Genomic DNA, 27,982 nt, shown 5'->3' with positions numbered 1-27,982 from the left:
AGCAACCACATGGTGGCTCACAACCATCTGTAGTGAGATCTGATGCCCTTTCTGGTGTGTCTGAAGAGAGTAACAGTGTACTCACATAATCTTAAAAAAAAAAAAAAAAACAAACCTATGAGGCTAAATAGTGGGAGTGGATGTCATTGCCCTTCTCTGTGTGTGGAGGAACTGAAGGAGTCCTGACCTGAATAAAAGGTTTTGTTTTTCACTGGGATCATTAGGTAGCCTGCTTACCCAGAATGTGTGAGGCCCTGGGCTCAACCCACAGCACTCCAAAAGTAAAAAAGATAGGAAAGACTTCCATTTATTTTGTTCCTTTTCCTTTTGAAACAGGGCCTCTCTGTAGTACTAGTTGTCCTGGGACTTGCTCTATAGACTCCTGGAGATCCTTCTGCCTCTGCCTCCCAGATGTCGGGGTAAAAGACATATGCCGGGTTGGGGATTTAGCTCGGTGGTAGAGCGCTTGCCTAGCAAGCGCAAGGCCCTGGGTTCAGTCCCCAGCTCCGAAAAAAAGAAAAAAAAAAAAAAAAAAACATATGCCACCACACTTCGCGTTGCTTTAGCATTTGAAAAATGTCTTCAGAGATTCTAAAGATTCCTCTCTGGAAACCAGACAAGATGGTTACCAAAGGAGGCCCGGGGCACGAGGCAAAGGATCAGCGAGTTTTCTGGCTCCTCAAGCTAAATCCTGTCCTCTGTGAAAAAGGAATGCTAGGAAGCGTGTTTCCCTGCTCCTCTGAGTTGGAAATCTTTCCCCTAGATGCGATGATTAGCAACACGTGATACATTTCCTTTGCCCCACTACTTTTGGCTTTTATTTAAATTTTTATTTTTAATTATGTATGTCTGCATTGGAGATGTGCACATTGAGTGGAGAGCCCACAGAGGCCAGAGATGGTGCTAGGAAGCCTGGAACTGGAGGTGGTTGTGAAAGAGCTGCACATGCTCTTAAATGCTGAGCTGGGCCACCTCTCCAGCCTCAAGGTTTTCATCAGATAATAATAATGATGATGATAAGCAGCTTGGCGTTGGCCTCTGGAGCACATCTGTATTCCCAGGACTCAAGAATCGGAGGCAGAAGATCACAACAAACTTGATTGAGGTCAGCCTGGTCTATGTGGGCAGAGTCTATCTCAAGAAAACAGAATCCTGTGATGGCCTGGGAGTGTTAACGGTTGATAAAAGTGCTTGAGTTTTACAGAAGCTGGATGATCAGATATTCAAGGTCATCATCAGCTACATTATAAGAGTTCACAGTCAGCCTGGGGCACATGAACTGAGGATAGGGCATGAACCAAAAACCCAGGACCAGAAAGCACATGGAACAACAGGTCAGGGCCCAGGAAGCACAAAGAGAAAAAGGCAGGCAGAGGCCAAGGTGTCGTCCTCAGCTCTTGTTCCATAGGCAGTTTCACCAGACCAAACCATTCACCACCTGGACAGGTCTGAGCTCTGTTTTTATTAGGGGTGTGGTCACTTCAAAGTCCCACGCCTGCCCCAACAGGACAGAAACACTAAAGAGAGCCTGGGTGGGTCGAGGCTTCAGTGAGGAGCAATGTCTACTCCAGGAGCCCTACACCCCTGCATAGAATCAGTAAGGAAAGACCTGGGTGGCTATGGGTGGGACAATGCCCCATATCCTCCCCACACAGACATTTAGGCAAGTAGGCAAGTTAAGCAACACCTTTTTACTCAGCAATGAGGACTCTGCCCTGAGGGATGCATCCCCCTTGTCCCATCCCCCTCTACATTGCTGTGGGGTTGGAAGGATTGACATGCGGCCTTTTCCAAAGTGGACAGAGAAGATGGTGCCATTTACGGTTCGAAAAGCTCCTTTCAAACTTAAAGAGAAGCATCGTGTGCCCTCAGAATGACTGGATTCATGGCACCCTCCCTTTGGGCTCAATGTGTAGTTCCTGTACCTGAGTAATGTGCAATGAGACCCCTGACTGCCAGTCTCTTCACTGCCTCAGAGGGAGGGTGGCTGCTCAGCTTTTGGTCACTGCTGGTATCTATCTGGTCAGGGGGACAACAGAAGATTCCTGGAGTCTGTGTAGAAGCTGTTTTTGTAAGTCTTCCTCCAGTACCTTCCACCAAAAGTAGTTTTCCCCCCGAATCTTTGGGGGCTCATCTTGGATTCCTGGGTTCCGAAAAGCCACTGTCACCAGCACATTCAGGCAGATACCATCCACGTGGTCTCTGCCGAGATGTTGCAGCCCAAGCAACCCCTTGGTCTCCACTGCCAAACTGTGCAGAGTCAGACACTCTTGTAGTAGCCTCAAGATGGCCACCTTGATGCCACCTCTTTGTTCCATAGGGGTAAAGCCACAGGCAGTGATGGGCAAGTGAGGTGTCCCCACTGTACCCACCAACACCCACACTGACTGAACTGTTGTAAAGGTGGCCACCAGCCGCTGGCAGACCATATTGCAGGGAAGCTCTTGAGGCAGAATGAGAGGGTGTGTGGCTTGTTGGCAGAATTTGGCACCTAGCTCTACCAGGTGCACAACATCATGAGCTCTAAGCGGTGTGGGCAGGGAGACCCGTGGGTACCAGCCAGCCTGTAGGGACTCAGAATCAGCATTCTTGGAAGTCTTGAGAACTCCACCTAGGAGAGATTTGGAGGATGGGGAGAGGGCCAATATGAGAAGTGTAGAGCCTGAGAGAGTAAATGGCCCCCCAAACACCCCCAGGAGACCCCAAAACTCTTAGCTTGTAGCCTCTTAGCCTGGGCAATGTGCAGAAGCCCACAGTATGGCTGGCTAAGAAGAAGAAACAATAAGAAAGGTGCTTGAATGCTACCAGCTGTGTTGTACCTGTTGGTCGAGCAAGGAATACAAAACGGATCCAAGAGGCACCCCTCTCCTCCACAGACAGCAGTGTCACTGGCTCACAGAGCAGCCCAGCCTCCTCCTTCACCTCCCGCTGCATGGCCTCCACGATGGTCTCCCCTGGTTCCATTCTTCCTGCCGGGAGGTACCATGTTCCCCGGCATTCTCTCTTGGCCTCCTGGATCATCAACACCTCATCCTGAGAGGGAAGCAAGACAATCTTCACTTTCCAGCTAATCTGGGAGCTTCAAAAGAGCAGCTCCTACCTGGATGGTGGTCCAAAGCTCCTTTAGTAGAGACACCTTCATGATGCTGGATCCCCAGGAGCCAGGCCCTGGTGAGGCTGAGAGCTGTGGCTGCCTCCTTTTTGTTGTAACTCAACTTTGGACCCGGAGGAATTTCTGTTGTAGAAAGGGTCTGAGGTCCTTGGGCGTTGCTCTAAGGAGGCCTCATCCTGAAGGCTGCCACCACTCCTATACTGACTCATTTATGCCACTGTCTTGCTCTTGTTTCCATGTGACTTACAAACCGCTTGTGTCAGATCCTCAATCTAAGATCTGAGGCTTTGAAACTCAGCTCCACCTCCATACCAGCCTACCCCTACTTGACCAGGATACCCGCGCCCCCCCCCCCCCCCCGGAGCTGGGGACCGAACCCAGGGCCTTGCGGTTGCTAGGCAAGCGCTCTACCACTGAGCCAAATCCCCAACCCCTGGCCAGGATTTTATAACGCTGACTTATACAGAGGTAATCACTAAAAAGAACTCTGAGGGTCGGAGGCCTGCATGTAAGCTTCCCATTTCTACCCTTGGGGCCGGGAGAGTCCAGGAAATCCCCGTTGCATGTCAGGCACTGCTAGACTCCTGGAAAGGAAGGAGGAATACTACAGGCCTCTCCTGGTGTGGGACGAGGTCTAGTGAATGAGATAACTGCTCCGGGACCTCAGCTTCTTCTTCTATATTATAGAGTCTATATAAGGACAATCTCTGCTCAGTTGCTAGTGTGAGAGTGCTTTGCAACATTGGGATCGCCACGCACAGGCAGCGGCCGTTGGCTCGCCTGTTTCGATCAGGGCAGGCGGCACGCTCCCGAGACCAGCCGAAGGCTGGCTAGTCGTCGGACGCTCACCTGCTCGTTGAGGAACACGGCCAGCACCACGTAGCAGACATTCTTCCGCAGTCGCACGGGCAACAGCGGCTTGCCAGCCGGCTCCGAGTCACAGCTCTGCACCAGCAACCCCTTCCCCCCCAGCACGGTGGCCAGCGCCCCTGCCAGGCCCTCCGTGGCCATCAAGTCTCCGGGGAGGTGGCAGGCCGGGACCTGCCAGACCCCCGGAGGCAGGCAGCAGGGACTTGAGCTGCGGTGGGCCGCTCCCCCCCCCCCCCCCCCTGCCTTGAGGGCCAAGTCTAACGCGGAACCTCCGGGAGACATCTGGTCTCTGATAGGCTGCGCATCACTGCGGCCTGCCCGGATTGGCCATCTCGCAGCGGTTACCGAGGGGGCGGGGCTCCGGGATCCTCCCTCTGCCCCCTCCTCTCCCGGGGTTTAGCCGCTGGTCGCTCACTCCACACTCTCCCCAGCAATTAGCTAATTCACCCAGCACGCACTTGTCCGTGCGGGTTCCGACGGTGATGTCATCCTGCCTGTAGGGTGATGAACACCACCGTGACCAGGGTCGATGGCGTCACTTGTCCGATGACATTACGGAAGCCGAGGCTCCGCCGTTTGCTCCCACCGGTCCAGCTTTTACCATAAACAAACTAGAGAAGTGCTCAGGACAGATTGGCCCCAAATAACTTTCTGACTTCGTTAAAATGTTCTGAGACACATAACGTTGCGTTAGGAATTCTGCTCTGTCTAGGTCGACGGACACAAGCCATTTTAAAAGTCCTAGGCTAAAGGGTTGGTTTGGGGGATAAAACAAAACAAAACATGATTGACAGGCCTTAGAGGAGGGGTAGGACAGGTGGTCAAGGTGGGACAGGGCTGGAATGAGAAGAAGCTATTGGGGGATGAAAAGGAGCTTTAAGTCAGCACTGTAGCCTGTATCCGATTCCTATGCTCAATGCATTTCCCTTGTAGTTTCAAGGCTTCTGAAGCAGACTACATCTTTAGAGGGCAGGGGTGGTGCCCTCCTACCCAGCGTTCAGGTCCTGGCCATGGGGAACAGGGTGTGGATTGTTTTGGCTAGCTCCTGCTTCTCTCCCAGCCTGACCTTTCCTCCTCTGAGCTTCTTTAACCTCCACTCAGGACAGGAAGGCAGGGCCAGCTGGGAGGAATCCACAGAGCAGGCCAAGTCTGGGCTCCTCACTCCATCCCTGCCTTCCCTTCCCTCCTCCCAGCCTTCTGCTGGCTCTGTGTACCTCCTTTGGGGGACAGTGGCTTGGTGGTGCTGACACAGCTCTGGAGTTTAAACCAGACATCCAGCCACTCCTGGCTGACTTGCTCTGTGTCCTGGGTGGCCTCAATGTCCTCATCTGTACAGTAGGTCTGTAACAGCCCTCCTTTTCCATGCTTGTTGAGAAGCCAAGATAGCAGCCTGGGAGAAGCTGTGGACTGACTATTTGAACCAGACAGCCCACCTATTCTCTAGGTAGGATATCAAAGCCATAGCCCATAGAACACACCAGCACGCGAGAACACACACACACACACACACACACACACACACACACACACACACACACACAGAGGAAACTGGGGAGTGTAGCTCAGTGGTAGAGTATTTGCCTAGCATACACAAGATCCTGGGTTCAATTCCCAGCACCACAAAAAACAAAAACACTTCTGTGCTCTGTAGACTTGACTGGCAGGCAATCTTGGCCCTACAGGACTGGTCTCAGCCTTTCTCCCTGACGCTGATGCCAACTGCAAACTCCCTGGACAGGAAATCTGTGTGAGATTGGACACAGTTAGTGGCCCGCAGTATTTAATGGCACTCAAGACCATTAAAGACCTCCTAGTCAATGGCAGAGGGGCAAGATCAGGCCCCAGGGTGCAGATCCACTTGTTAAAGCTCTTTGCTCCCCTCCCCTCCTTTCCTCGCCTCTCCACCTCTCTTCTCCTACCCTCCTCTCCCACCTCTACTCTCTTCCCCTCCTCTTTTCTTTTTTCCACTCTTTTCCTTCCCTTTTCTCTATTATCCATGACACCCCCCTGCCTTAGTTTTCCCATCTGTGAAATGGAGGCAGCACTGGTCAGAGACTCCATTCTGCCTCCCAGGGATGATTTGGGAGAGGGTGAGGTCATGTCTGGGCAGGCTGGGAGAGCATCCTAAGATAAACAGCAGCCGGCCCAACTGCCTGGAAGAGCAAAGACTGCCACAACCGCAGTTCCATTCCCCATTATCATGGGGGACGGGGAAAACACTCGTCTGCTGCGGAGCACCTAATTGCCTTGTCATAAGCCACACTGAAGCAACAGACACCAAAAGCCCTTTGTAAATGGTGAATGGGACACACAGAAGGCATTTGAAGGGGGTACAGTCCTTCCCAGAGTGCTTGGGGAAGTAACCAAAAAGGCCTTGGGATAAAGAGCAGTGGTCAGAGACAGGTGAGTGAGTCATGGACAGAAAGGGGATCATGAGACAGGGAAGGAAGCTGAGATAGTCCCCCTCTAAGTATGTCTTCTCTCCTCTGAGGTGGAGAACACCCATGGAGTGGGTAGCCTCAGACTAACATAGCCCAACTAGTGCAGCTCTCCCAGCACCTATGGGAGAAGGCCATCTTAGGGTGCATTCATGCACACATGTATGTGGCCTGTGAGCTGGGAGATATGAGGTAGGCAGAGTCAGGGACACGGGGACAGGGCTGGGAATGTAGAAAATCCTGTCTCCTGACAAAGAGGCAGGTGAAAGGGCAGTGGTGGAGGGGACTTGGGCTGTATTAGTAGTTCCTTAAATGACTCTGGAGGAGTCACAGTCACCATGTAGATCAGACACAGGCATTTCTAGACCCTGGGACACAAAAGGGGACAAAAATGGGAACACTGGTGAGATTCCAGTAAGGCTGTGGCTTCCTGAATGGGATTATTAGGTCTTGGATGTGCTGTTAAGGTCCTGGCAGTGGTAAAGGGACTATGTATAGGATATTCCCACTGGGGAGCACTAGGTCAAGATGACTGAAAGCTTTATGTGTTATATTTGTTTTGTTTTGTTTTGTTTGTTTTTTTAGAGACAGGGTCTCATAATGTAACCCTGTCTGGCCTTGAACTCACAGAGATTGACCTGCCTCTACCTCTGAGGCTGAGATTAAAGGTATGTGCTACCACACCCGGATCCATGCTATAGTTGTAACTTGAATGTAAGTCTACAATTACTTTAAGACAAAATGTAGGAGAGTTTTGTAAGGAAAAGAGAAAAGCAGCCAATGCATAGAGATACGACCCAGAGCTCACTTCCAGCTCTTTAGCGGGTGTCATGGTAAGTCAGAGAGAAGACAAGGAGCCACAGACTTTCCAGGGCCTCTGCAGGGAAAAGTGCCAACAAGGGCCCTGCCCTCATCTCAGGGTCAGACACTGCCTGGGCTGGCTCTATTCTTGGTCCAACCCTAGAACAAGTGAACACTGGTCCTACTGCTGCTTTTAAGGGCCAGATAAATCCACCCTCAAGGGAGCCGTGACGGTGGGAGGGGGTTGTCCAGGGGACAGTGAGGTCCTTAGTACCCCTGTCATCTGCCCCAATAAACAACGAAGTTCAGTGTCCCATCTTTCCTGGGAAGCGTCCTGTATTGGTTCAGGGTGACATCAGAACAAGGCTTTAGAAGGAAGGCAAAGTGTTAAGAACATGTCATTCGTGCTCGAGTCACCTCCTAGGAAGAAGATGGAGATGTAGACAAGCCTGTCTTTAAACTCCATGAAGCACTAAAGTGAGAATGTCAACGAGGGGTCTCGAGTCAGCAAGTGTGGTTCAAATCCCATTCTGTCATTAAAACGGCCGTGTAACCTCTGGTGACTTACTTAGCACCAAACTGCCCCGTTTCTTCTATAAGATGGAAATACATCATCTGTACTCCAAAACGTTATCAGGGATTAAATGCGATGGGTTTAAGTGTAAAGAAAGAGACACAGTAAAACTTGGCTGATCTCTAGAGTCCCCGCCTAAAATAAATAAAAGTGAAAACGACTAAACTCTTCAATAAGAAAGCCTAACCTTTTCTTTTTAAGATGGGGTCTCATGGGGCTGGGGATTTAGCTCAGTGGTAGAGTGCTTACCTAGGAAGCGCAAGGCCCTGGGTTCGGTCCCCAGCTCCAGAAAAAAAAAAAAAAAAAAAAAAAAGATGGGGTCTCATGAAGCTCAAGTTGATGTCAAAAATCACAATGTAGCCAAGGCTGGTCTTGAACTTTTTTTTTTCGAAGCTGAGGACTGAACCTGGGCCTTAGCCCTTAGCTAGGCAAACACTACCACTGAGCTAAATCCCCAACCCCTGGTCTTGAACTTCTGATCTTGCTTCTCTACCTCCCCCAGCACCAGGATTGCAGGTGTGTTCTATCACACCCAGCTACAACACACCTGTGAAAGAAAGCAATCGACATTCCCTGAGGAGAATGCTAGAAGGAAATACAACACACTCTAGCAATGCTCGAGTTGGTTGAGAGACGATCTTGGGTTCCTCTGTGGTTGTTTTTAAATGCTCCAAACATGTTCTATTTATAATAAAAACTTTTATTTAATTAAAAAAAAATCCCCAAACCACAGCAGGAACTGTTAAGTATAACAAGAGCTGGCGCATGTGTGCGGTTGAGATACACAAGGAAGAGGTAGGAGACAAGGCAGTACCAGAGGGCCGTGGGGATGGGGTCAGCTGCTGGCACTAGAAGGGCCATGAGGGTAGGGGTCAGCTGTTGGCACCAGAAGGGCCATGAGGGTAGGGGTCAGCTGTTTGAGGCAGTGAAGCTCTGTCCTGGTGGCTTGGACACCAAGAGTAGTTGGGTTGAGCCAGGGCTATCCTGGATGTCTCTCCAAGTCAGAACGCACAGGACAGGTGGGACAGAGGCAGGGGGTTCTGTAATCTCCACAGGTTGATGCCACCCAGGGAGGCTATCTCAGTGCTGTCCTTAGAACTCTGCCTTCCCTCTGTAAGTCAGGAACATCTTCAGTCCCCAGAAAGCTCCAGGGGGGCTCCCAAAGATCTGGCAGTGGTATGTGAGGTCTCTGTCACCAGGTCCCCCAGTCCCTTCTCACCCTGTCCACTGGCTTCTGCTCCAGATCAGATTTCTGTGTTTGCCTTTTCCCCCTAGCCCACGTGGCCAGCAGAGTGAGGCCAACTATGCTGGCAGCAGTCACTGAACAACCAATTTTAACAGTGACAGGGAAGGAGAGAGGCAGAAGCGGGGGACCCAGTGGTTCTGCCCATGGTGTTCCCTCCAGCCAGTATGGCCCATTAACTGAGGTCCTCTCCTCCCCAACTCCACAGTAAGGGAAGAATTCTGTGGCTCCCGGTCCAGCACACCTACAGTCGGAACTTTGTGTGGATGCTGGTGAGCTGTAGCACAGCCAGGGGTGGGCGTGGGGATGCCAGGGAGAACACAGGGTGAAGCAGCCAGAGGAAGTGTTGCTTAAACTAAAACAATTCCCAAGCTTCCCCAAGGAAGGGTACTTATCCCCTGGAGTGGGGCTTAGAAGGAGTCATGGACCCCTAGGGTGAACCTGATACCGTGGAGAGGGGAGCGGCTGTAAGCACTACAGTTGTTCCCTTTAGAGCCAGGGCCAGGGTGAGGGAACAGGGTTCCCTGCTTGTACCCAAAGAGATATTTGTAGAACGGATCACACCACCTAAGTTCCACAGTACCATTCCCCGCTGAAATCATGCAGACTGAACACTCAGTTACCTGCTCCACCCCCGCCCCCTCCAGGCACCAGGGTCCCCTATTTAGCTTCCTGTAATGTCCCCACCGCCACCTTCACTGCTTGGAACACAGCCCGGTCCATCTAGGAAAAAGAAAAATGACACAATTTTCAGTCACTTTCCAGCCTTCACCCTCACTCCCTACCCTTCTCAAGAACACCCTTATCCAGCACTGACAGGCCAGCAGCCTGCTCCCCTAGACAGATCTGTCCTGCTCAGCCTTCAAGTCAGTACCACACTCACCTGGGCATAAAGCATACGATGGTCAGGGGGCAGGCTGGCTCCCTGGTGGCAGAGCTGAGCAGAGAGGGCCGAGGTCTCAGGAGACAGAAAGTGCTGAGTGACACTGATTGTGCTCACCAAGCCCTGTACCTGTGCCATGGCGGGGACAAGGGCAAAAGGGTAAGTTGAGGCTTAAACTATACGCCCTTTCTCCACCCCTCTGATCAGTGAGTCTACTTCTCATCCAACTTTCAGAAAGCAGTAGCCCTAGTTACAGAACCAGACATCCCAAAGGCCAGGGCCAGGAGTGAGCTGGCCAAGTCTAGATCAGATCTTTGGAGGGAGTCCCACATAGCTTTGAAGACCCCACCCACCAGCGAAGCACCTGATGGGGTGCCCCAGCAGGCACCAGCACCGCTTCTCCAGGAGCCTGCAGCAGTGTCCAGCAGCTCACACCCCACTCCTCCCTTAACCTGCGTCGCAACCCTGAATCCAAGTAGCAGCTGCCTGGGGCACCAGGCTCCAAGGTTCCTGCTCCAGCTGGGCACACCTTCAGGAAGAGAAAGGGGGTGAATGTCCACGGGGATGAAGGCAGAGATTCAGAGAGAGAGGAAGGGATGTGGTCTGTTGGGAAGGCCAGGTATAATAGAGTGCTGAAGCTGTCTTTAAGGGCAGGCAAAAGAGAAAGAGGGAGGAAGAGGGAGGAGAGAGAGGGCTTGGGGTAAGGAATGGGGTAGGTCCAGGCTGGACTGGAAGGAGCTTAGACCAGAGGACACTCGAGCTGGGGGGTGGGGGAGTTGGGGTGGGAGGATCTAATCTCAGCCTTTCCTGGGATATGCTTTTCATAGCTTCTGTGACCCTGGCCTGACCTGTTGTTCTCTCTGTGTCCCTTTCTCCAAAACCCAGGAAGATGTCCTGCATAAGCCCCATTCAGAACTGTCTTCACAAGGAGTTCTTAAGTTTTTGTAAACAGCCTGCATTGTAAGCCAAACTGGGGAGAAACCAGTAGCTTCTGCCCTGGGGGGTTGGCGGGTGGTGGATCCTGGATCCAGGAAAAGCAGGGCCACACAGAAGTTCTGACTCGCAGTGGGTGGAGAGGCTGAGGCTCCTGCAGCAGGCCCAGCTATAGGGATTGTCACCAGCCCAGGCAGAGTCAGCTCTGTGACAGGCAGGGACAAGTAAAGTCCAGAAGAGCTGCCCAGGGGACACCTGAAGAAGTGAGTAACAGCACTATGCTCTAACTGGCCACCAGCTAAACCCACTCCCTTCAGCTAGGACCTCAGCCATTGTCCCTGGATTGAGAGGGTAATGGCAGGGATTGGGTGGGCTGAGAGGTGTGTGAACCACATCTCTGAGAAAAGTCCCAGGAGGTTGCCAAGGTTCCTTGGTTCCAAAGATTCACATCTATCCTGGGGCTACAGCAGTCACAGGCCACCCAGTAAGAAAGTGCCCCTCAGACCTCCCTGTGAGTCACCCCACTGGGTCATATGGGACTGCCAACAGCCAACCACACCCAGAGCAGACAAGGCCATCTGTTGATGATGGCGTTCTTGTAGGCTCCCCTCTGGATGCTACAGCATCTGGGTGTGCATCTGCAGATATGTGTGTCTGTGAGCAGTGCATGGTGAACAATGTTATATGGACACTTAACGTGTGTATCTTACCAGGGGTGACAGTCTTTTCTCTAGGACAATTGGAACTCAGCTGGACTTTGAAATCACCAGGCCCACCTTTCCAATTATTATTATTATTGTTGTTGTTGTTGCTGTTGTTGTTGTTATTGGGGAATTTTAGGGAGACAACGTTTCTCTGTATAATCCTGGCTGTCCTGGAACTCACTCTGTAGACCAGGCTGGCCTTGAATTCATAGAGATCTCCCTGCCTCTGCCTCCCAAGTGCTGGGATTAAAAGCATGCACCACCACCACTCAGTTTAATATACCAGTGGTGGTAGTCAGGGAAAGTTTCAGACAGGGGTCTTATGTAGCCCAGGCTTGCCTCAAACTAACCTTGGAGGCTGAGGATGACCTAAACTTCTGATCCTCCTGTTTCTACCTCTCAAGTGCTGGAATTATAGGTACGTACTACCATGCCTGGCTCATTTACTTCTGAGACAAGATCTTGTTACATAGCTTAAGCTGGCTTTAAGCTCTGTCTGTCTCCATGGCCTCCCATCTCCTTTATCCGTCTGGATTTTTCTGCCTTCTTCTCTCCCTATCTCTACCACTAGGTATCTATCCTGGTAGGCATGTGCCCCCACGTTCCTCCCTCAGCCCTCTCTTCATAGCTAGTGCCTCCCCTAGAGGTCTCTCCTCAGTGTGAACTTTAAAAAAGGGAGCACCTGTTTCTTTTAGCCTTGGAGACCAGGAAGGGGAAACTTCCTATTCCCAGGAGGAACCTAGAGTTGGCATTAAATGTAAGCTCAGATCCCAGGGTTACCACTAAGCCTCGGTTTTCTCATCCATAAAATGAGAAAGTAGCTGTCTCTCCCTAGCTCATAAGTGAGGAAGAGAAGGGTACCCATTAACTGAGATGATCTACCAAGACCCTTAACACTATGCCCATTCTACAGTTATTGCCTCCTCTCCTCACTGGATTCTGACTCCCCTGCTAGACCTTTTCCCTCTCTGAGCCCCACCAGAGAATCAGATTTCTAACATGCTCTCTCTGCATCTGTACCTGAATCTAGCTAATTCCCTTCAGGTCAGGGGTAAGCAGTGGGATCTCAGGAGATGGGAACACACACGGTGGGATCACAGGAGAGGAGATGGGCACACACACAGAGGAGCTAGGCAGAGACAGGGAATAGACTCTGGCTTCCCTCCCTCCTCACCATCTGGAGAAAGCGACGGATACGCTGGGCATCCTGGGCTCGGAACACATGCCACACAGTGCTGGTCTGGCTACCTGGAGACCAGAGCCCTTCCCCATCCAGGCCTGAGAGAAAATCTGCAGGAGAAAAATGGCTCAGGTGAGCTCAGGGTAGGCAGAGGCACACATTATCCATAGTTTGGATTGTTGGTGTTGCCAGCCAAGGACTAACCTTTCTGTGCTCGGTACCAGGGAGGCAGCTGTGCCTCAGCATGCACCAGGATACTGATTAGGTCAGACACCTCCACACATAGGTTCTTGGTCCCCAGGTGTCCACGGTGCGAGTTCACACCTATGTGGAAGTAGAGCAAGAACATGTGAAAATCAAATTAGAAACGTATTCTCAGCCTCCAAACCTAGGCACAGATGCACGTGCCCTAAGATGGTAGGTAAGGCAGAGGTATGGGGTGGACAGGGGCGGAAGGGCACTCACCATAGGCTGCCCAGAGCTGGGGCTCCAGTGGATGCAGTGTGAGACCCAGGGGGAGGTAGGACGCTAGGTTGAGTTTCCCTTGGTGGGCACAGTACTCTGGGAGTGGAAGGCTGGAGGCAAGGTTCTCCACCCTGGGGATAGTGGTTGGGAGGGGGATCATGCATGTCGAGTCCAACTCAGACCCCTGAGATCCATCAGAGCTTCCCACTTACGTGGTACTGTCCAGAGGGCAGACTCTATCCCTTGGGAATTTCTACCACTCCCCGTAAGGTGGGCCCTCCCTCCCCTGCCCTAGCTAGACTTCCATTCTAAACCCCTTCCAAGGGCCTGGACATCAAGGGTGAGGGTTGAGGAGGAGAGGACCATTGGTGACTGAGAGATGGGGCTGCCCTTTGGTACTTTACATACCTGCTCTCGTCCTTATCCCCCAGGGGTCGGTGTAGCAGGAGGACAGAGCCCTCATCTAACTTTGGACGTGCTAAGAGAAAAGACAGATGCCATTCACCCATGATGAAGCCTCTTGGCCCAGAGACTCTTTCTTGTCCCTGTGGCACCCATACCCGTGTTCAGTTTCTACCTTGAACCCATCTGCCTCCAGAGCTATTCTAGGGGCCCCTAGATACATGAAATCTCAGGATAGCTCCCCAGTTAGCTCCCTCTACCCTATGCCAGGAATACTTACCCTCAGGATGAGAGAATCCCTTCCAGAATGCTGTGCTGTCCAGGCTGGTGGGTTGGGGCGGCCCAAGGGCAGTCAGTGTCTGCACCTGGCCACCAAGTGTCCCAAGGGCTTCCATTCCCCACAGGCTAAGTCTCAATGTCTTCTGGATGCCTGATACTAACACAGGCTGCAGGGAAGAAAGGGAAAGAAAAAAAAAAAGAATGGTTGGGGAGCCCATAGCAGTCAGGCTGAGACATGTTGTGACATCTCCAGAATGTGGGAGAGGGGTTGAAAGAAGAGCAGCCTTTGAGCACCAGGGCACTCTGAGCCTGGGGACCTGTGGAGCAGGTAAAGCCATACCATTAGAAAGGCAAAGGCAGGCCAGCTTACCTGGCCCTGCCGCCAGTGCTCCTGGAAGAGACGAAAGCCGTGCTTAGGCCTGGGCTCTTGCAGCCACAGCAGAGCTCCAGGAGGAGACAACCGGGTTCGCACTGGTGACAGGGGCAGGCTGAGGCCCTTTCGTAAGCCTGACCCTGCTCGAAGGCCTGGCCCCAGGGCTTTCTCTTGGATCTTCCGTTCTACTACCTGCGCAATAATGCTGTCCAGGATGTTGGTAATGCGGTCATCCTGTGGGGAGGCAGGGATAGAGGGACAAGAAGGCTCAGGACCAATTCAGTCAAATAAGGATGGCTACCCAGCCTCTGGTCAGGCTCTTGGTCCTCCCTCTGAGCCCTTGCTCACACTGGGCAGAGCCGGGGTGACCGGGGCAAAGGCCATGTGAATCCGCTCATGCCCCAGGCAGAGTTTGACAGCTGTAGAGGCTAGCAGCTCACAAAGAGAGGGACAAGGAAGTGGTGACCGGCCAGCACGGTCCTCTGCTGGGCTCTCTGTGGAGTCTGGGGTCTCTGTTGAAGAAGAAAATAATGTGACTTTCTACTTGGCCTTTAGTCTGCACCTCAACTTTACTGTGCTGTCTGGATGTCGTCCCATCTCTGCCTGCCTAAAAGAAGTTGCAGAGCATCTAAGAATAGTGGCTTCAAACGGAAGTCTCGGGCTGAGAGACAGTTTAGCAGGTAGGCACACAGAATTTCTGTGTAAGCATGAGAATCTAAGTTCAAATCTCCAATACCTATTAAAAAAAACCCAACCAACCAACCAACCTGCTACCCCAGCTCTTGGGTTGAGGAAGGAGTGGCCTGGAGCTGGGAGCATTGCTGGCTGAGGTTTGCTGGCCACTGATATAGGTTCAGAGAGAGACCTTGTCTCAAGGGAGTAAGGCAGAACGTGATAGAGCAGGGTTAGAGGAATAGAGTGATGTCTTCACACACAGTAAATGAATGAAGGTGTCAAGTAAACAACAGGAAATCTTGATGGAGGGAGGAGTTAGGACAGCTGTCTTGAGGTGAGGGATGGCCACTCTTGTTCTGGGTATTGCAGGGAAGGGGAGTTGATTGCCAAAGTAATACCGAGTTTCTCCTGGAGACTTTATTCCCCACCAAACCCCTGCAGTCCCAGGCCCAGCCAGCCAGCCACTCACCTTCTTTGATGTCCTTGGTCCGATTGGAATCTCCATTGCAGGAAAGTTGTGGAGCTGGGGGAGTTTTCTCTGTTGGTTCCTTCTGTTAAACCCATCCACCACCACGCCCAAAATCCAAGCAGAGGTTTTAAAAATGGCAGACACAACTGAAGTCAATGTTCAAGAGTTAACAATGTACTCCTTTTTTAGCTTTTATTTTATGTGTATTGGTATTTTGCCTGCATGTGAGGGTGTTGTGAGCTGCCATCTGGGTGCTGGGAATTGAACCCAGGTCCTTTGGAAGAGCAGCCAGTGCTCTTAACCACTGAGCCATCTCTCTAGCTCTAATAATGTGTTCTTCTAAGTCCTATAGTTGTTTGCAAGGGATTGAAGAACAAGGGGGCTGGGGATTTAGCTCAGTGGTAGAGTGCTTACCTAGGAAGCGCAAGGCCCTGGGTTCGGTCCCCAGCTCCGAAAAAAAGAACCAAAAAAAAAAAAAAAAGAACCAGGAGTGGGGGTGGAGCATAGGGAAGGGGAGGGAGAGCCAGAAAATAAAACCCCTCATGGACTTCTCCACAGGGCATGGTCTAACCAATGTGTTAAAAAAGGCACAAATAGCAATAAATTATAATAAAGCATATAGACAAATATTGGGGAAAGTAAAAATGTTAATGGCAACATAGGAGCTCACTATTATTTTCTTAATTATACTTGTCTACAGGGTTGGGTCAGCAAGATGGTTCGGCAGACAAGATCAGCTGCCAAGCCTGAGAACCCACACACTGGAAAGGAAAAAGCCAACTCTCAAGATGTGTCATGTGATCTCCACCCGTAGGCCTTGGCATGTGTTATGCTCCTCCCCCATAAAATACACAATTAATAAACAAATGTTAAAAAAATTAAACACCCCAAATTAACTCTTCCTTAAGCGAGTAAGTTTTATCATAGAATCACAAAATTCAATAAATTATTTTTTTGCACAGTACATGTTACCTGCCTGCCAGGTGCCCGAGCTATGGAGAAAGCTGACACTGAACAGAAAGGACCCATGGCTGGGGTGGCAACAGAAAGGAAAAGTGACAAAGGCTAAGCGAGGCAGGACTCCAGGAAGCAGGGAGAGAGGACTTGTGGTTGGGGGTATGGGAAAAGGCATTGCTAGAATCAATGTCTGGATACTGCTTCCTGGGAAGGCAGGAAATGGCTTATTCCACCAGCTTCGGTGTCCCTCTTCAACCCCACCATCAGAGAAAGGTTCCTCCCCATCAAGGTCAGTCATCCGAATGCACACTGTTCAATACAGGGGCCCACTGATTGGCGCTTGTCACTCACATCATGCCCTGATGCTTACCTGCTGACCCCCATCCCCGGGGGCCCACACACGGGCATCGACTTGACAGAAACAGTGCCCCCGAATGTCAAACTTGGCCCAGACTTGGTGCATCACAGTGCTCAGTTCTGCCAGCGCTGGGTGTGTAGAAGAGGGATGGAGATGGAGCAGCCTGGCCTCACCAACCAGACGGCCATGTCATCAGGGTCAGGAACAACAGAGACAGCTTGACTGTCTCCCTCAGGATCCACCCACTGCATGCCCCACCCCTTCACAATGGCTCACCCTGGCTGGAGACAAACTGGGTCAGAATCAGGGAACAGGCAGCATGCCCAGCCTCCTGGGCACAGTCATCTGTGCGCTGCTCCCGAGAGCCTGTGGGGAAGGAAGAGAAGAGCTGCAGGTCCAGAAAGCAAGGTAACCACAGGTTAAGGTCAAGGAAGAAGGCCAAGTGCATGGTATTTAAATCAGGAGCCACAGAACAAGTGCTTGCTGGGAAGCTTGTGTATCTGTAACAATGTGGAATTCTTGGTTTTGGAATGCAGAGGTTTTCATATGCTGCACTGCTTTGCAAGACCCTAAGGTGGGGGCCAGTGAGATGGCTCAGCAGATAAAAGAGATTGCCGCTAAGCCTAAGGACCTTAGTTTGATTCCCAGGATTCCCAGGGTGGAAGGAGAGAATCGATTCCCAAATGTTGTCTTCTGACCATCATACATGCTTGCTGTGGCAAGTGTGTGCATGTATGTGTGCATCTCTCTCTCTCTCTCTCTCTCTCTCTCTCTCTCTCTCTCTCTCTCTCTCACACACACACACACACACACACACACACAAATAATAGATCAATCAGTCAATAAATAATCAATCAATTTTTTTCACCCAAGATTCCGGGGTGGTCATATAAAAATGTATCTGTATCTGATTCTAGAACTCTTTTTAGCCATGTTTAAGTTGAGCCTGAAGTGGAAGCTGAAAACCTTGAAAAGGATTGGACTGAGTCAGAGACCCGAGTCTAAAGTCTCAGCTATAGCACTGACTTGTTTTGGGGCCTTGGACAGGTTATTGATGGTCTCTGAGTTCTTCTTACCTGGATAATGGAGGCAATCCCACCCACTTCACGATGTTAAACGAACGTGGAAGCTGCTTAAATCGAGAAGTGCCAAGAAAACACCTGACTTCTGTGTGTGTGCATCTGAGTGCATGCATGTACATGTGTGCACATGTCTGCCTTATCTCTTGAGGCTAGATCTCTTACTGAACCTGGAGTGCATTGATTCGACAGAGTTGGCTGGTCAATGAACTCCAGGGAGCTCTAGGCCTGTCTCAGATCCCCAGGTGGGCCATCGTGCCGAGCTTAAATGGAGGTGATCGGGACGTGAACTTAGGTCCTCATGTTTGCTTGACAATCACTTTATTGACCAAATTCATAGCCCCAGTGCCCAGGTGACTTCTTTAAAGAATGGGCAAGAAGGGAGATGAAGAGTTGGCTCAGTGGTTAAGACTACTTGCTGTTCGTGCAGAGGATCCAGGTTTAGTTCCTAGCATACCCACAGCAGTTCACAGCTGTCTATAACTCTGCTTCCAGCGGCTCTGACCACCACCTCTCTCTTCTGACTTCCAGAAGCAGCAGGCACACATGTGGCGCGCACACACATACATGCGGACAAAACACTCATACATAGAAAATTATACGAATCTAAAAAGGCAAATCTGTTTTTCTCACCTGTTTTCTCCCTGTTCTTCCCAGCTCCGGCTATGCGACCACAGGCTACACACAGCCGGTGGCTACAGTGGGAACATCTCCAGTGGGTGTTGAAGAGTCCGTGGTGGCAACGGCTGCAGCAGTGTGGAATGCCTGGGCTGTCCTCTGTCATGGCTGGCCCCTGGCCTGTTGACCACAGAACAGAACAGGGTCACAGGGTACATTCCCCTTAGGGGAGACCATATATAGCAGGGTTCATCTGTGGTCTATATTCCCTCTGAGGGTCAAATGACCCTTTCATAAGAGTTATGTATTAGTTATCCTGCATATCAGATGTTCATTACAAGTCATATCAGTAGCAAAATTACAGTTATAAAGTAGCAACAAAAATAATTTCTTTTTGTTGTATGGAGTCACCACAACATGAGGAACCCTGTTAAAGGGCACTAGGAAGGCTGAGAAGCACTGAGCGTAGGCAAGGCAGGGAGCAATTTTTACCCAGCGCCACTGGAAGGAGGGAGCTGGACTCCTTGGCCATTCCTCATACTTCACTTGACAGCCTTGTCTTGCAGTGGCCACCCTCTTAGGAACATGTCCTCCTAGGATGGTAGTGGCCTCAGCTCCCTAGGCCAGTCCTTCCCCTGCCTTGCCCCAGGGATTTCCCCAGTGTGCCTACATTACTAATCCACACCACTTCCAGAACATTTTCCCATCCACCTCCCAAGTCCCCAAGTACTAACTACTGCTACCAGAAATGGAAAGGTATAGCAGCTACTCGGGTGGCCTTTCCTCTAAGTCCAGGGACTTTAGTAGATCAGAAGAGGAAAGCCTAAGAGGCTACTCCTGCCCTTACTCAAAGAAGTGGGTTTTGTTAGTTTGTTTAAGAGCCAAGGTTCAGAGAAGCCATGGTTGGCAGGTAGAAAGGCCCCAACTGAGCACAGACCCAGCACACCTGATCATGTCCCAAGTAGGCATGAGAGACTCAGAGTTTCTCAGGAATAGGTACTGCCTTCTCAGAGCTCATTTCCCACTCAGGAAGACAACCCACAGACACAGGGATGACTATGGGGCTCCTGACTGAAAAGACCATGGGGGAGATAAAGGTGACGTGGCCGGGAACTTCACAAGTGGCCCCGAAGGATGAGTAAGCTCTTATCCATCAAGTAGGAAGGGATGGCCTGGGCATTCCAGACTGAAGAAATAGCTAGTGCCAAGGCCCCAGGGGACAGACAAGCTTGATGATCCGGGAAGGGAAGGATGGTGATGTGTGTCAGGAATCCAGGCTGGGAGTGGCAGGATCCTACCGGAGCTGGCTCATGACTGAACCAACTAGGGGCTTCCCTCTCTGGAGTGGAATGGTAACACTGGTGATCTCTATAAAAGGAGTAACATGTGGGGCCAGGCTGTGCTTTATGAAGCTCACAGCATTGCTAGAAAGGGCTGCAGAGGGGTGGTCTGGATCTGAGGACCCAGGTGAATGCTCTCTATCCTCTGTCTGAATTCCATCAACTTCTGAGGCCACCACTCCTTGCCCTTAACCTCTCTGAAGTCACCTCACCTCCCAGGCTCTTGAGACACTTGTACCGGCTGTTCCCTCCATAAGTCCAATTGTTCTCAGAGAACTGGACTGAACCAGATTTTTAGACTTTCCAGGAGGATCCCAACCCAGGGCTAGAAACCTCAGGGTTGACCAAGAGTCCGTGTTAGGGACAGATAGGAAAAAAGAAGGACAGGGCTCTCCTGAGTAGGCCTTGGAACCCCAAAGCACTGGTAAACGTGGGTTGGGAGGGACATGCAGGAGCAGGCCCACAAGGGAGATTGGCTCACCTTCACGCTGTGCCCAGGCGAGGGCTTCCCGCTCCTTCCGCAGCAGGCGGCAGAGTCGGTCACCCAGACCACTCAGTAGATGCTTGGCTAGGCCCTTGTTGATGGAAGCTTCTGGGCTAGACCCTCCTCCTTCCTCAGAAGTGGCACAGGAATCCTCCTCCAACGGCTTCTCTTCCAGGGGTAACCTGGAAATGAGATGAAGCCAAAGAGTTGAGGGGGGAGCCCATGAGTGGGGATGGGGTGCTGCTGGCTGTCAGACACAACACTCACCTATGTGATTTCTGGGAGTGGCTGGTCAGTATCTCCACCTCTCCAGCTGCCTGGACACAGCTTGGGCACTGAGTGACACCTGCTAAGTGATGCTGGCAGGATGTATCCTCAAGTCTGGATTCCCGGAGCCGAATCCTGCCATCTCGGGGCCCTGAGGAGACAATACAGGTAGCTGCTTAGGGAGTCCAGTTTCTGGGACTTATGCTTGTCAAAGCCCTAAATTAACACCCAACCCTGTCTGCATGCAGTCAGTTCAGCCCCTGGCCCCCAGGCTTGTGAGGATTCATTCAGAACCCAAGAGAGGACCAGTCCAGTATAAGATTCACACAGAAGGCTGAGCAGTAGCTGAAGATATTCCTGGCAGGAATGGAGGCTGAGGGGTTGGTTAGCCCAAGGCTTAGGGAAGCCTGAGCAATGGTCCTTGGACACATGCAGATTCCAGCCAGTATAGACTTTGGGTAAGTTGGCCAAAGGCTAGGTGGCTTTGTGACACTGCAAGGAGATGATTCCAATGTGAACAGACAGATGGGCAGTCAGAGGTCACCAGAAAGGGAGAAGGTCAGAATTTCAACACAGAACACAGGTGCTGTAACCCAAGACAGCAGAGGGGCCAATAACTTCCCAGCCCAGAGTGAGGTGTGTTAGGGTGCAGACAGACCCACACCAGGTGCAGGGCTTTAGGGTCAGGTCACAGAGATGGTCCTCTGGGCCCAGCAGTCCGAGAGGCTGCTGGCCAAAAGTCCATGATTCAGCTGGCCAAAAGATGCTGACAGTGGTCCTTCAGGAGAGGTGAGGCCTAAACTAGGATTGTGGCACCAACCACCACGGCATCAAACACCTTATTGTTTACTAAGTCCCATGAGTTCTTCAGTTCCCTGATGAGTCACTTAATCCTTCCTGCAGACTTCATAAGCCAGGGACCACCTTTATTCCCAATTTATAGAGGAGGGAGCTGAGGTCCTCAGAGGTGAAGTCATGTTCCAGGCCACAGTTATTGATCAGCATAAGGAAGCAGTTATGTCTCTAGAACCCCTGCTCTGGACCATGGCATTGTATTGCCTATAATGCACCGAGGGACAGAGATGGAAGCCACTGGCTAGAAGGATGTGACAGCCAACACTAGGAGCCAGAGATTGTGTTGGTTCAGGGATGAAACCTGCCATCTTAGTATGACCCATCGCAAAGGCCTACTACGGCCTCCCTTGTAAAGGCCCAGCCCTGCTGCCTTCTTTAACAGGGCTCCTGCAGCCCATCCCCCTTACCTCTTTGCTCCTCTTGTTGCTGTGCCTCTGCCTTGCTTCCTGTGGATGTCTCTGGTGTCTCCTGCCAAGCCCTGGCCCCCTGCCTCCCAGTACCTGGGAAAGTGTGGGATGGGCGTTTGGGAGCCGGGCCCCTTGCTCCCTGGACCTCTGGACTGCCTGCCCTCTTGAGTGCCCGGAGCCCAGTGGCTGGGCTCTCTCCCTTCCCAGGACAGCCACCTGGGCACTCGAACTGTTCCGAGTGGCGTGTGAGCCAGGTCTTTTTCAGCTTGGTGTGATGGCTTGGAGGAGAGGCCCTGGAGCCAGCCTTGTTTCTTTCTTCACTGGATTCCCCTGGCCCACTGCTACTTCCCTCTGGGCTATCCTGACATTTCCTACAAGGGCCAGGATCACCCTCTCTGGCAGGCAGATGGGATGAGCAACAGCCCCCTGGAGGGGTGGGAGGCCCAGGTGATGGGCACCTTGGTGTGACTGGTGGGCCTAGCTGGTACCCAAAGCTGTTACTTCCTGGCCCAGCCCAAACGTTACCGAGAGTGTGAACCAGGCCTGGGGGACAAGAAGGCCAGGGGGTTCGAGGAACAGTGTCTGGGTACCCCAAGAAAACTGGGCAAAGATTCTGCTGCCTGCCAGCTCCTGTCTCCCCATCCCTCTGGTGAAGCGAGGGGCCTTCTGCATCGCAGGCTTGCTGGAGATGCCCTCCAGGAGCTAAGCCCAACATCCCAGACTCTGACGCTGCCAAGGGCTCCTTTGCTGGCCTGAGGATGTTTGGATCCTTGTGGTAAAAGCCCTAAAAGAAGAAAAAGGATTAAGCTAGTGCTGATGTATGTTCTCCGCATTTAAAAGAGCAAACAGGACTGATAACAGTCACTGGTGAATTCACAGATTCTCAAGTAATACTACCCACCCCCAATCTTCTCCCAAGCTTTCCTGAGGCTGAAGGGTTAATGCTTAGCAAAGGACATCAGGAGCTCCTAGAGAATTCTGTGCTTTGACCCTCACACCCTTTGGTCTGTTTTGCTTTTGAAGAGAGGATTTTTTTTTTTCTGTAGTCCAGACTGGCATGGACTTCACAATCCTGCCTTGACCCCCTGAGTGCTGAGATCATAGGCATGCACTATGATGCCCATCTTTGACTTCCAAACATTTAAAAAACCTAGTTCTAGGCATGTGGGGTGGCCTGGTAGGAAGGAGCCCCAGAAATGGCCACGAGGACTACATATCTCACCCACAGTTGGCCCCCATGATAAGGGCACACACATTTCAGGGGCAGAGTTTCTAAGGCCTGATCCTGGGTGAACTGTGGGTGAGTCAATGGCTGTAGAGGCTCAAGGGCAGGGCAGGGCAGGAAAGAGGTGGGGAGATAGATCTGCCCAGTGTTTGGTTGTCTTCAGGGATATGGACAACTGAACCCCATGCACTCATTGTATTTTGTCACTCACCTTGCTGCCTAAGCTGAAGGCAGAGGGCACTTTTGGCTGGCTCCCAGAGTATACCCAGGGGCTTGGGGCCAAAGGCCAGTCATACGAACGCTCTGGAGGCAGGCTGGACATCAGGTAGGGAGGCAAGCAGGTAGGAACCCAGAAGGGAGCTCGCTCTAGAATCTTGGTCTCCAGCAGGAAAGGGCAGTGCAAGGGCCGGAAGGCCACAGGGTCACTCTTGGGATGGCCACTGCTATGCTCAGGTATCAGGGGGCCATAGCGAGGTGGGCATGCTGGCCCACAGAAGGCCAGTGGATGGGCCAGCATCGCTTCCTTCCAGCGTAGTCCCTCCTTGCTACCCAGCCAGTTGGCTTTCCTCTCCCCATTCCGAGAACCCTCACCCTCCACCACTGAGAGTGTGTCCTTGGGGCCTTGGAGGAAGCCAGGAGGGAGCCAGGAGTCTGGGGCGCTCAGAACACCCCTCCAAAAGGGAACAGGTTCTCCTAGGCACAGTGCCCCATGGTGCAAGCCATCCTGCGGGGAGGTACCAGGCTCCTGTCCCACAATGCCGTTCACAGGGGCAGTCTTCTCCCAGGCTGGGGTGTCCTTCAGGAAGCTGGGCATACTCTCCATCACTCTCCTACCCTCATGGGGCTCTCCCAGGGGGGGGTCCTGGAGCGTAAGGACAAAGCATGAACTCCTTAGACCCATGGGCCGTGTATCTTAACCATGAGCACCACCCTAGGAACACCAAAGTGGCTCAAACCAGTAAATCAAGTGTCAGTCAACAGTAGGACACAAAGCAGCCTTCCACAGGTGGCCAAAAGCATTCTACTTCATGGCAGGAAGTTGATATCTTTTCCTAAATTCTGACCCCTATCTGAATTTAGGGGTCCAAAGTCAATAGAAGGTGGTCACTTCTAGGATGAAAGGCGCTGGCCTTAAGGAGCTAGGAGTCTGGTTACAAGTCTTGGAAATGGTTAGGAAGCAAGACTGCAAAAGGTTAGCTCAGTAGAAGACACTCAGCTTTGAGGACAGGGAGGCTGGATCCTGGCCCTGACTCTGTGTCACCTGCTATTGGGATGCTGGGCAGATCATTTTCTCCTTTGAGTTTGTGTACCCATATGTAAAAGAGGGACTTGGAACACTGAGGACTCTTTCTAAACGTCAGTCTGTGTTTTTTGGGGTGCTGCTTGCCCACTCCCATCTTCAGCTCTCACCAGGCTTGCAAGACTGGGATGTTCAGACCTGGCAGGCTCCAGTCACTGGGCAGGGCAGCTATCCAAGGGCTGCTGGCTGGTGTCTGCCTACACCTGGGCTATCTGACTCTGCCCCTACATGGGTTCTAGCTTCTTGGCATCTTCAAAGAGTACCAAGACGACTACTGGGGGCTAGAATCTCCGCTCCCAAGGGGAGCCGGCATGTGAGAAGGGATTAAGAGGTTTCAGACTAGGGTGGGTCAAGCGCCCAAGCCCAGAAGCAGTGCCAGGGCAAGTTGCTAACTGCAGCCCGGAGGGGGGAGGGAAGGAGGCGGGGAAAGCAGGCTGGGCCCCAGAGAGACGCAAGCGAGGGAAAATTGAACACAAAAGCGAGGGACCAGGATGACAGGTGGCACCAAATCAGCTGTAGTCTCCTGGAGCAGTCCCATAGCCGGCCAGAGGAATCCCCAAGAGGGATGGATATACGGAAGCTTTGGCGGAGGCGCCAAGATTTTCTGGAGCTACAGCTTGCGCGCAGTCCAGCCTCCTTAGTTGGGCATCCTAACTTTTCCATGTTAAGATGTAAGTAAGGTTCAGTTCAGAGTGGCACCGGCACTTCACTCCCTACCTGTACCTTGGGATCAGCTCATAAACTCCCCCATTACAATTAGCCCAGAACGCGCCCCCTCTCGGCGCTTACCTGGGCTTCACAGGCCGGGCGCGGTGTGGGCGGCGGTCGTGCAAGCCGGTGCTGGGCACTCGCTCCCCATGGGCCGGCTTCGGGGCGTTCTCCCGCTTTCTGCTCAGCGCGCTCGCGCTCTCTTTCCCCCCGGGCGTCGGGGGCGCTCTAGGGCCGCAGGTTGGAGGGGTCGGACTCCGGGATTTGCAGGATGCGGCACACGGCGCGGATGGGCCGCACCAGCTTCTGGGCCGAGGCTGTAGGTTGCGCCATGGGACGCCGAGACTCCGTGCTGCGCTTTGGGGAGGGTCGAACCGGGGCTAGGGAGCGGGTGTCCCCGGAGGGAGAGAAGAAGCCGGGCCGGGGGGAACGCGCGCCCCGGGTCGGAGATGGCTGAGTGGGGGGAAAGGCCGAGGGGCCGGGGAAGGGGGTCGTGCCTGGAAGTGGGGGGCCGATCCTGTGAGCCAGGAGCGAGGCACCAGCGAGGGCGCAGCACCGCGTAGCGCGGCTAATGGAGGGAGAGCGCAGCGGAGAGCGCAGCAGGACCTCTGATCGCCATCGCCAGACGCGCAACTGAGAGTGGGGAAGCTGCTCCGCCGGTTTCCTCCTCCAGCACCCTGAGGGAAACAGGAGCCCGTGATTCGGCGGCCCCGCCTGGGCCTGCCCCCTTCTGAGCCCCGGGGGCTTCCGCCAACGCCCCGGCGATGCCACCGGCTGCGCACGGGGAGAATGAGCCCTTTGTTCCCCCCTCCCCCCCGCGGCACCCGGGCGCCTGCCGAGAGAGGCTCCCCTGGGGCAGTGTGCCAGCTTCCCAGCCGCCCCACCCTCCCGTGGGCCCGGCCCGGAGCCTGGCAGGCGGGCAGCACCCCCACTATAGGTGCCAAGCCCGGGAACTGGAGCAAAGGGCGGGAGGGGCCGGACCAGGCCAGGATGAGGCGGGGTGCCCCCCGGGGTGCTAGGGCGGGGCGGCAGGGAGGGGTCAGTGCCAGAGCTGGCAGGGGCAGTCGGGTTCTCACGGGTCAGTGATGGGTGCTGCGACCCACGCCAGCAGGCCGATGCCTGCTGGACCACTCTCTCCCTGTCCTTTTCAGCTCTGGGCACACCCCAATGGCTGGTGTCTTCCCTACCTCATTCCTCATCACCACCTGCCTAAGCTACTCTTCATGGTGTCCTGACCAAGACCCTTCCCAGCATCCCTCTCTGCGCACGTTACAAAGCACTATGCTTTGGAATCTGGGAGGGCCTGAACTGACATCTGGTCTGTTCCCTGGTCTAAGCGCCTTGGTTTCTACCATGAGTCCAGAGAGGTGAGGGAACCAGAAGCACACAAATCATCGCAAGCTCCAATTGGGATTGCCTACTGGGCTGCCCCATCCTCAGTGTTCTTGGTGCTCCCAGGCCCTGCCTGGAGAGGAGCCCATGGGAGTGGCTCCTGGGAGGGAACATTGAGTAGGAGAGGAAATGGGCAAACAGGGCACCCTCCACCCGAGGAAGCATCCCTGCTCTTCTGCGGGGGTGGTTCCAGAGCACACACACAAACAGACAGATTCAGACACACACAGACAGATTCAGACACACACAGAAACCCACACGCCCAACGGGTGCTTCCCTTCCCTAAAGGCACCCACCTTCTGCCCCTCTACTCCCCTGCCTTCTGAGACCAGTCTGAAACAGAAGCCACACCGCTTACTCCCCCATCACCGTGGAAGGAATGGATTTTGGTGGCCACAACCTGGTCCCAAGTCACTCCACTATCTCTGGGGCTCATGAAGAGCCCAAGGTCTTTCATTTAAGGGACAGGGGTGAGTGAAGGCAAGGAGCCTTTCACCAACGGTTGAGAACAAGATAGGTACTCTTGGGGGAGGAGGTCGGTACTAGCTGCGTGCTCCAACTTGGGCCTTGTTGATTCAGATCCTCCTAGCTACTGTCATTGTGCAGACAGCAAGTCTGTGGTGGGCAGGTGGGCAGGGGTTGTTTACATGGCTGAGTTTTTCATACTCCTTCTCTTATTCACTCCCTTGGGGGTGGCCTGTCCCTGGTGTGCTATGGGAGATGAATGAGGAGGGTCTAACAGGGACTGGAGCAGCAGGGGGTCTAGCCTGGCCTCTGGCTCCCAGTCTGGTTCCAGGGCAGGGCTGTGGGATGGCATGTGCCTGCGGTACCAGTCTAAGTTCCCTGGCCTACCTTAGCAGAGGCTTGTGGGAGAATCCTATGGCTTGAGGCCTAGAAATGTCCAGAGTGGAAACTTGGGCCATCCAGAGTCCTAGGGGCTTGTGGCTGTCTTCCCCTAAGGTGATAGGGACTGTCTCAGGGGAGCTGAACAGATACCCATCCCCACACTTCCAGTTGCCATATCTGCCTGTCAGATTATATTGCCTGGACTAGACCAGAGCTCTCAGGACAGCCTTCTGGAATGCTTAGGAGTTAGTGGAGATGGAGGTGAGGAGAAGTACCACCCCACTCCACCACATTCCCCATCCTTGCCTCAGAGCCAATGCCACAGGACAGAGTCCTTATAGCTGGCTTTGCTGTGCCTGAGGATGGAGCAGAGCTGAGGACATACACAAAAGACACAAACACAGGGGGGAAAGCCACCCAGTATGTGGTCACAAGACCAGACCATGGAGCTGGCAAACAGACTAGCACCCCCAGACTCTCGTGGGCCCAGCCCTAGCCCACACCGACCCCTCACAAGCTGATACACATGCTGACACACACTCGTGCTGACAGGCATAGCCTCACTCACAGCCGGCTGCCCTTTCTCCACCCCACAGCCCCTTACCTGGGCAAGCACAGTGCCCCTCAGGCAGAGTAGCCCCCTGCCCAGGGGTGGGCAGCAGGCAGGGCGGGGGAAGGAGCCCCGGAGAGTCAGGCCAAGCTGCCACTAATCCGGGCGGGGAGAGGGGGGGCACCCACGTCAGAG

At 52.9% G+C, this 27,982-nt stretch overlaps 3 protein-coding genes across 4 annotated transcripts; all 3 read right to left on the bottom strand.

The window, feature by feature from the left end:
* Positions 1-1,676: 1,676 nt before the first annotated feature.
* Nudt18 (nudix hydrolase 18) lies at positions 1,677-4,200 on the bottom strand. The gene is made up of 3 exons (NM_001100732.1): positions 3,962-4,200; positions 2,820-3,033; positions 1,677-2,611 (listed from the first exon to the last, which is right to left on the bottom strand). The coding sequence occupies exons 1-3, from the start codon at positions 4,121-4,123 to the stop codon at positions 2,016-2,018; spliced, it is 972 nt and encodes a 323-aa protein (NP_001094202.1). The 5' UTR covers positions 4,124-4,200; the 3' UTR covers positions 1,677-2,015.
* A 4,282-nt stretch (positions 4,201-8,482) lies between these two features.
* Hr (HR, lysine demethylase and nuclear receptor corepressor) lies at positions 8,483-27,962 on the bottom strand. 2 transcript variants are annotated; one of them, NM_001437241.1, is made up of 20 exons: positions 27,842-27,962; positions 25,081-25,676; positions 23,203-23,853; positions 21,767-22,550; positions 20,505-20,655; positions 20,235-20,419; positions 18,429-18,593; positions 16,993-17,082; positions 16,729-16,844; positions 15,402-15,483; positions 14,606-14,769; positions 14,255-14,491; positions 13,886-14,051; positions 13,612-13,681; positions 13,204-13,334; positions 12,943-13,062; positions 12,733-12,848; positions 10,286-10,450; positions 9,922-10,050; positions 8,483-9,761 (listed from the first exon to the last, which is right to left on the bottom strand). In NM_001437241.1, the coding sequence occupies exons 3-20, from the start codon at positions 23,812-23,814 to the stop codon at positions 9,699-9,701; spliced, it is 3,546 nt and encodes a 1,181-aa protein (NP_001424170.1). In that variant the 5' UTR covers positions 23,815-23,853; positions 25,081-25,676; positions 27,842-27,962; the 3' UTR covers positions 8,483-9,698. The 2 variants fall into 2 exon arrangements, with proteins under 2 accessions (NP_001424170.1, NP_001424171.1); NM_001437242.1 differs by lacking the exon at positions 27,842-27,962 and having other exon boundaries at positions 25,081-25,634.
* On the bottom strand, positions 25,228-25,332 carry Hrurf (HR upstream open reading frame). The gene has a single exon (NM_001437243.1). The coding sequence runs from the start codon at positions 25,330-25,332 to the stop codon at positions 25,228-25,230; it is 105 nt and encodes a 34-aa protein (NP_001424172.1).
* Positions 27,963-27,982: the final 20 nt, after the last annotated feature.

Source organism: Rattus norvegicus, chromosome 15, assembly GCF_021556685.1.
Source record: "Rattus norvegicus strain SHRSP/BbbUtx chromosome 15, alternate assembly SHRSP_T2T, whole genome shotgun sequence".
NCBI lineage: Eukaryota > Metazoa > Chordata > Mammalia > Rodentia > Muridae > Rattus > Rattus norvegicus.
This window is presented reverse-complemented; position numbering and strand designations above follow the sequence as displayed.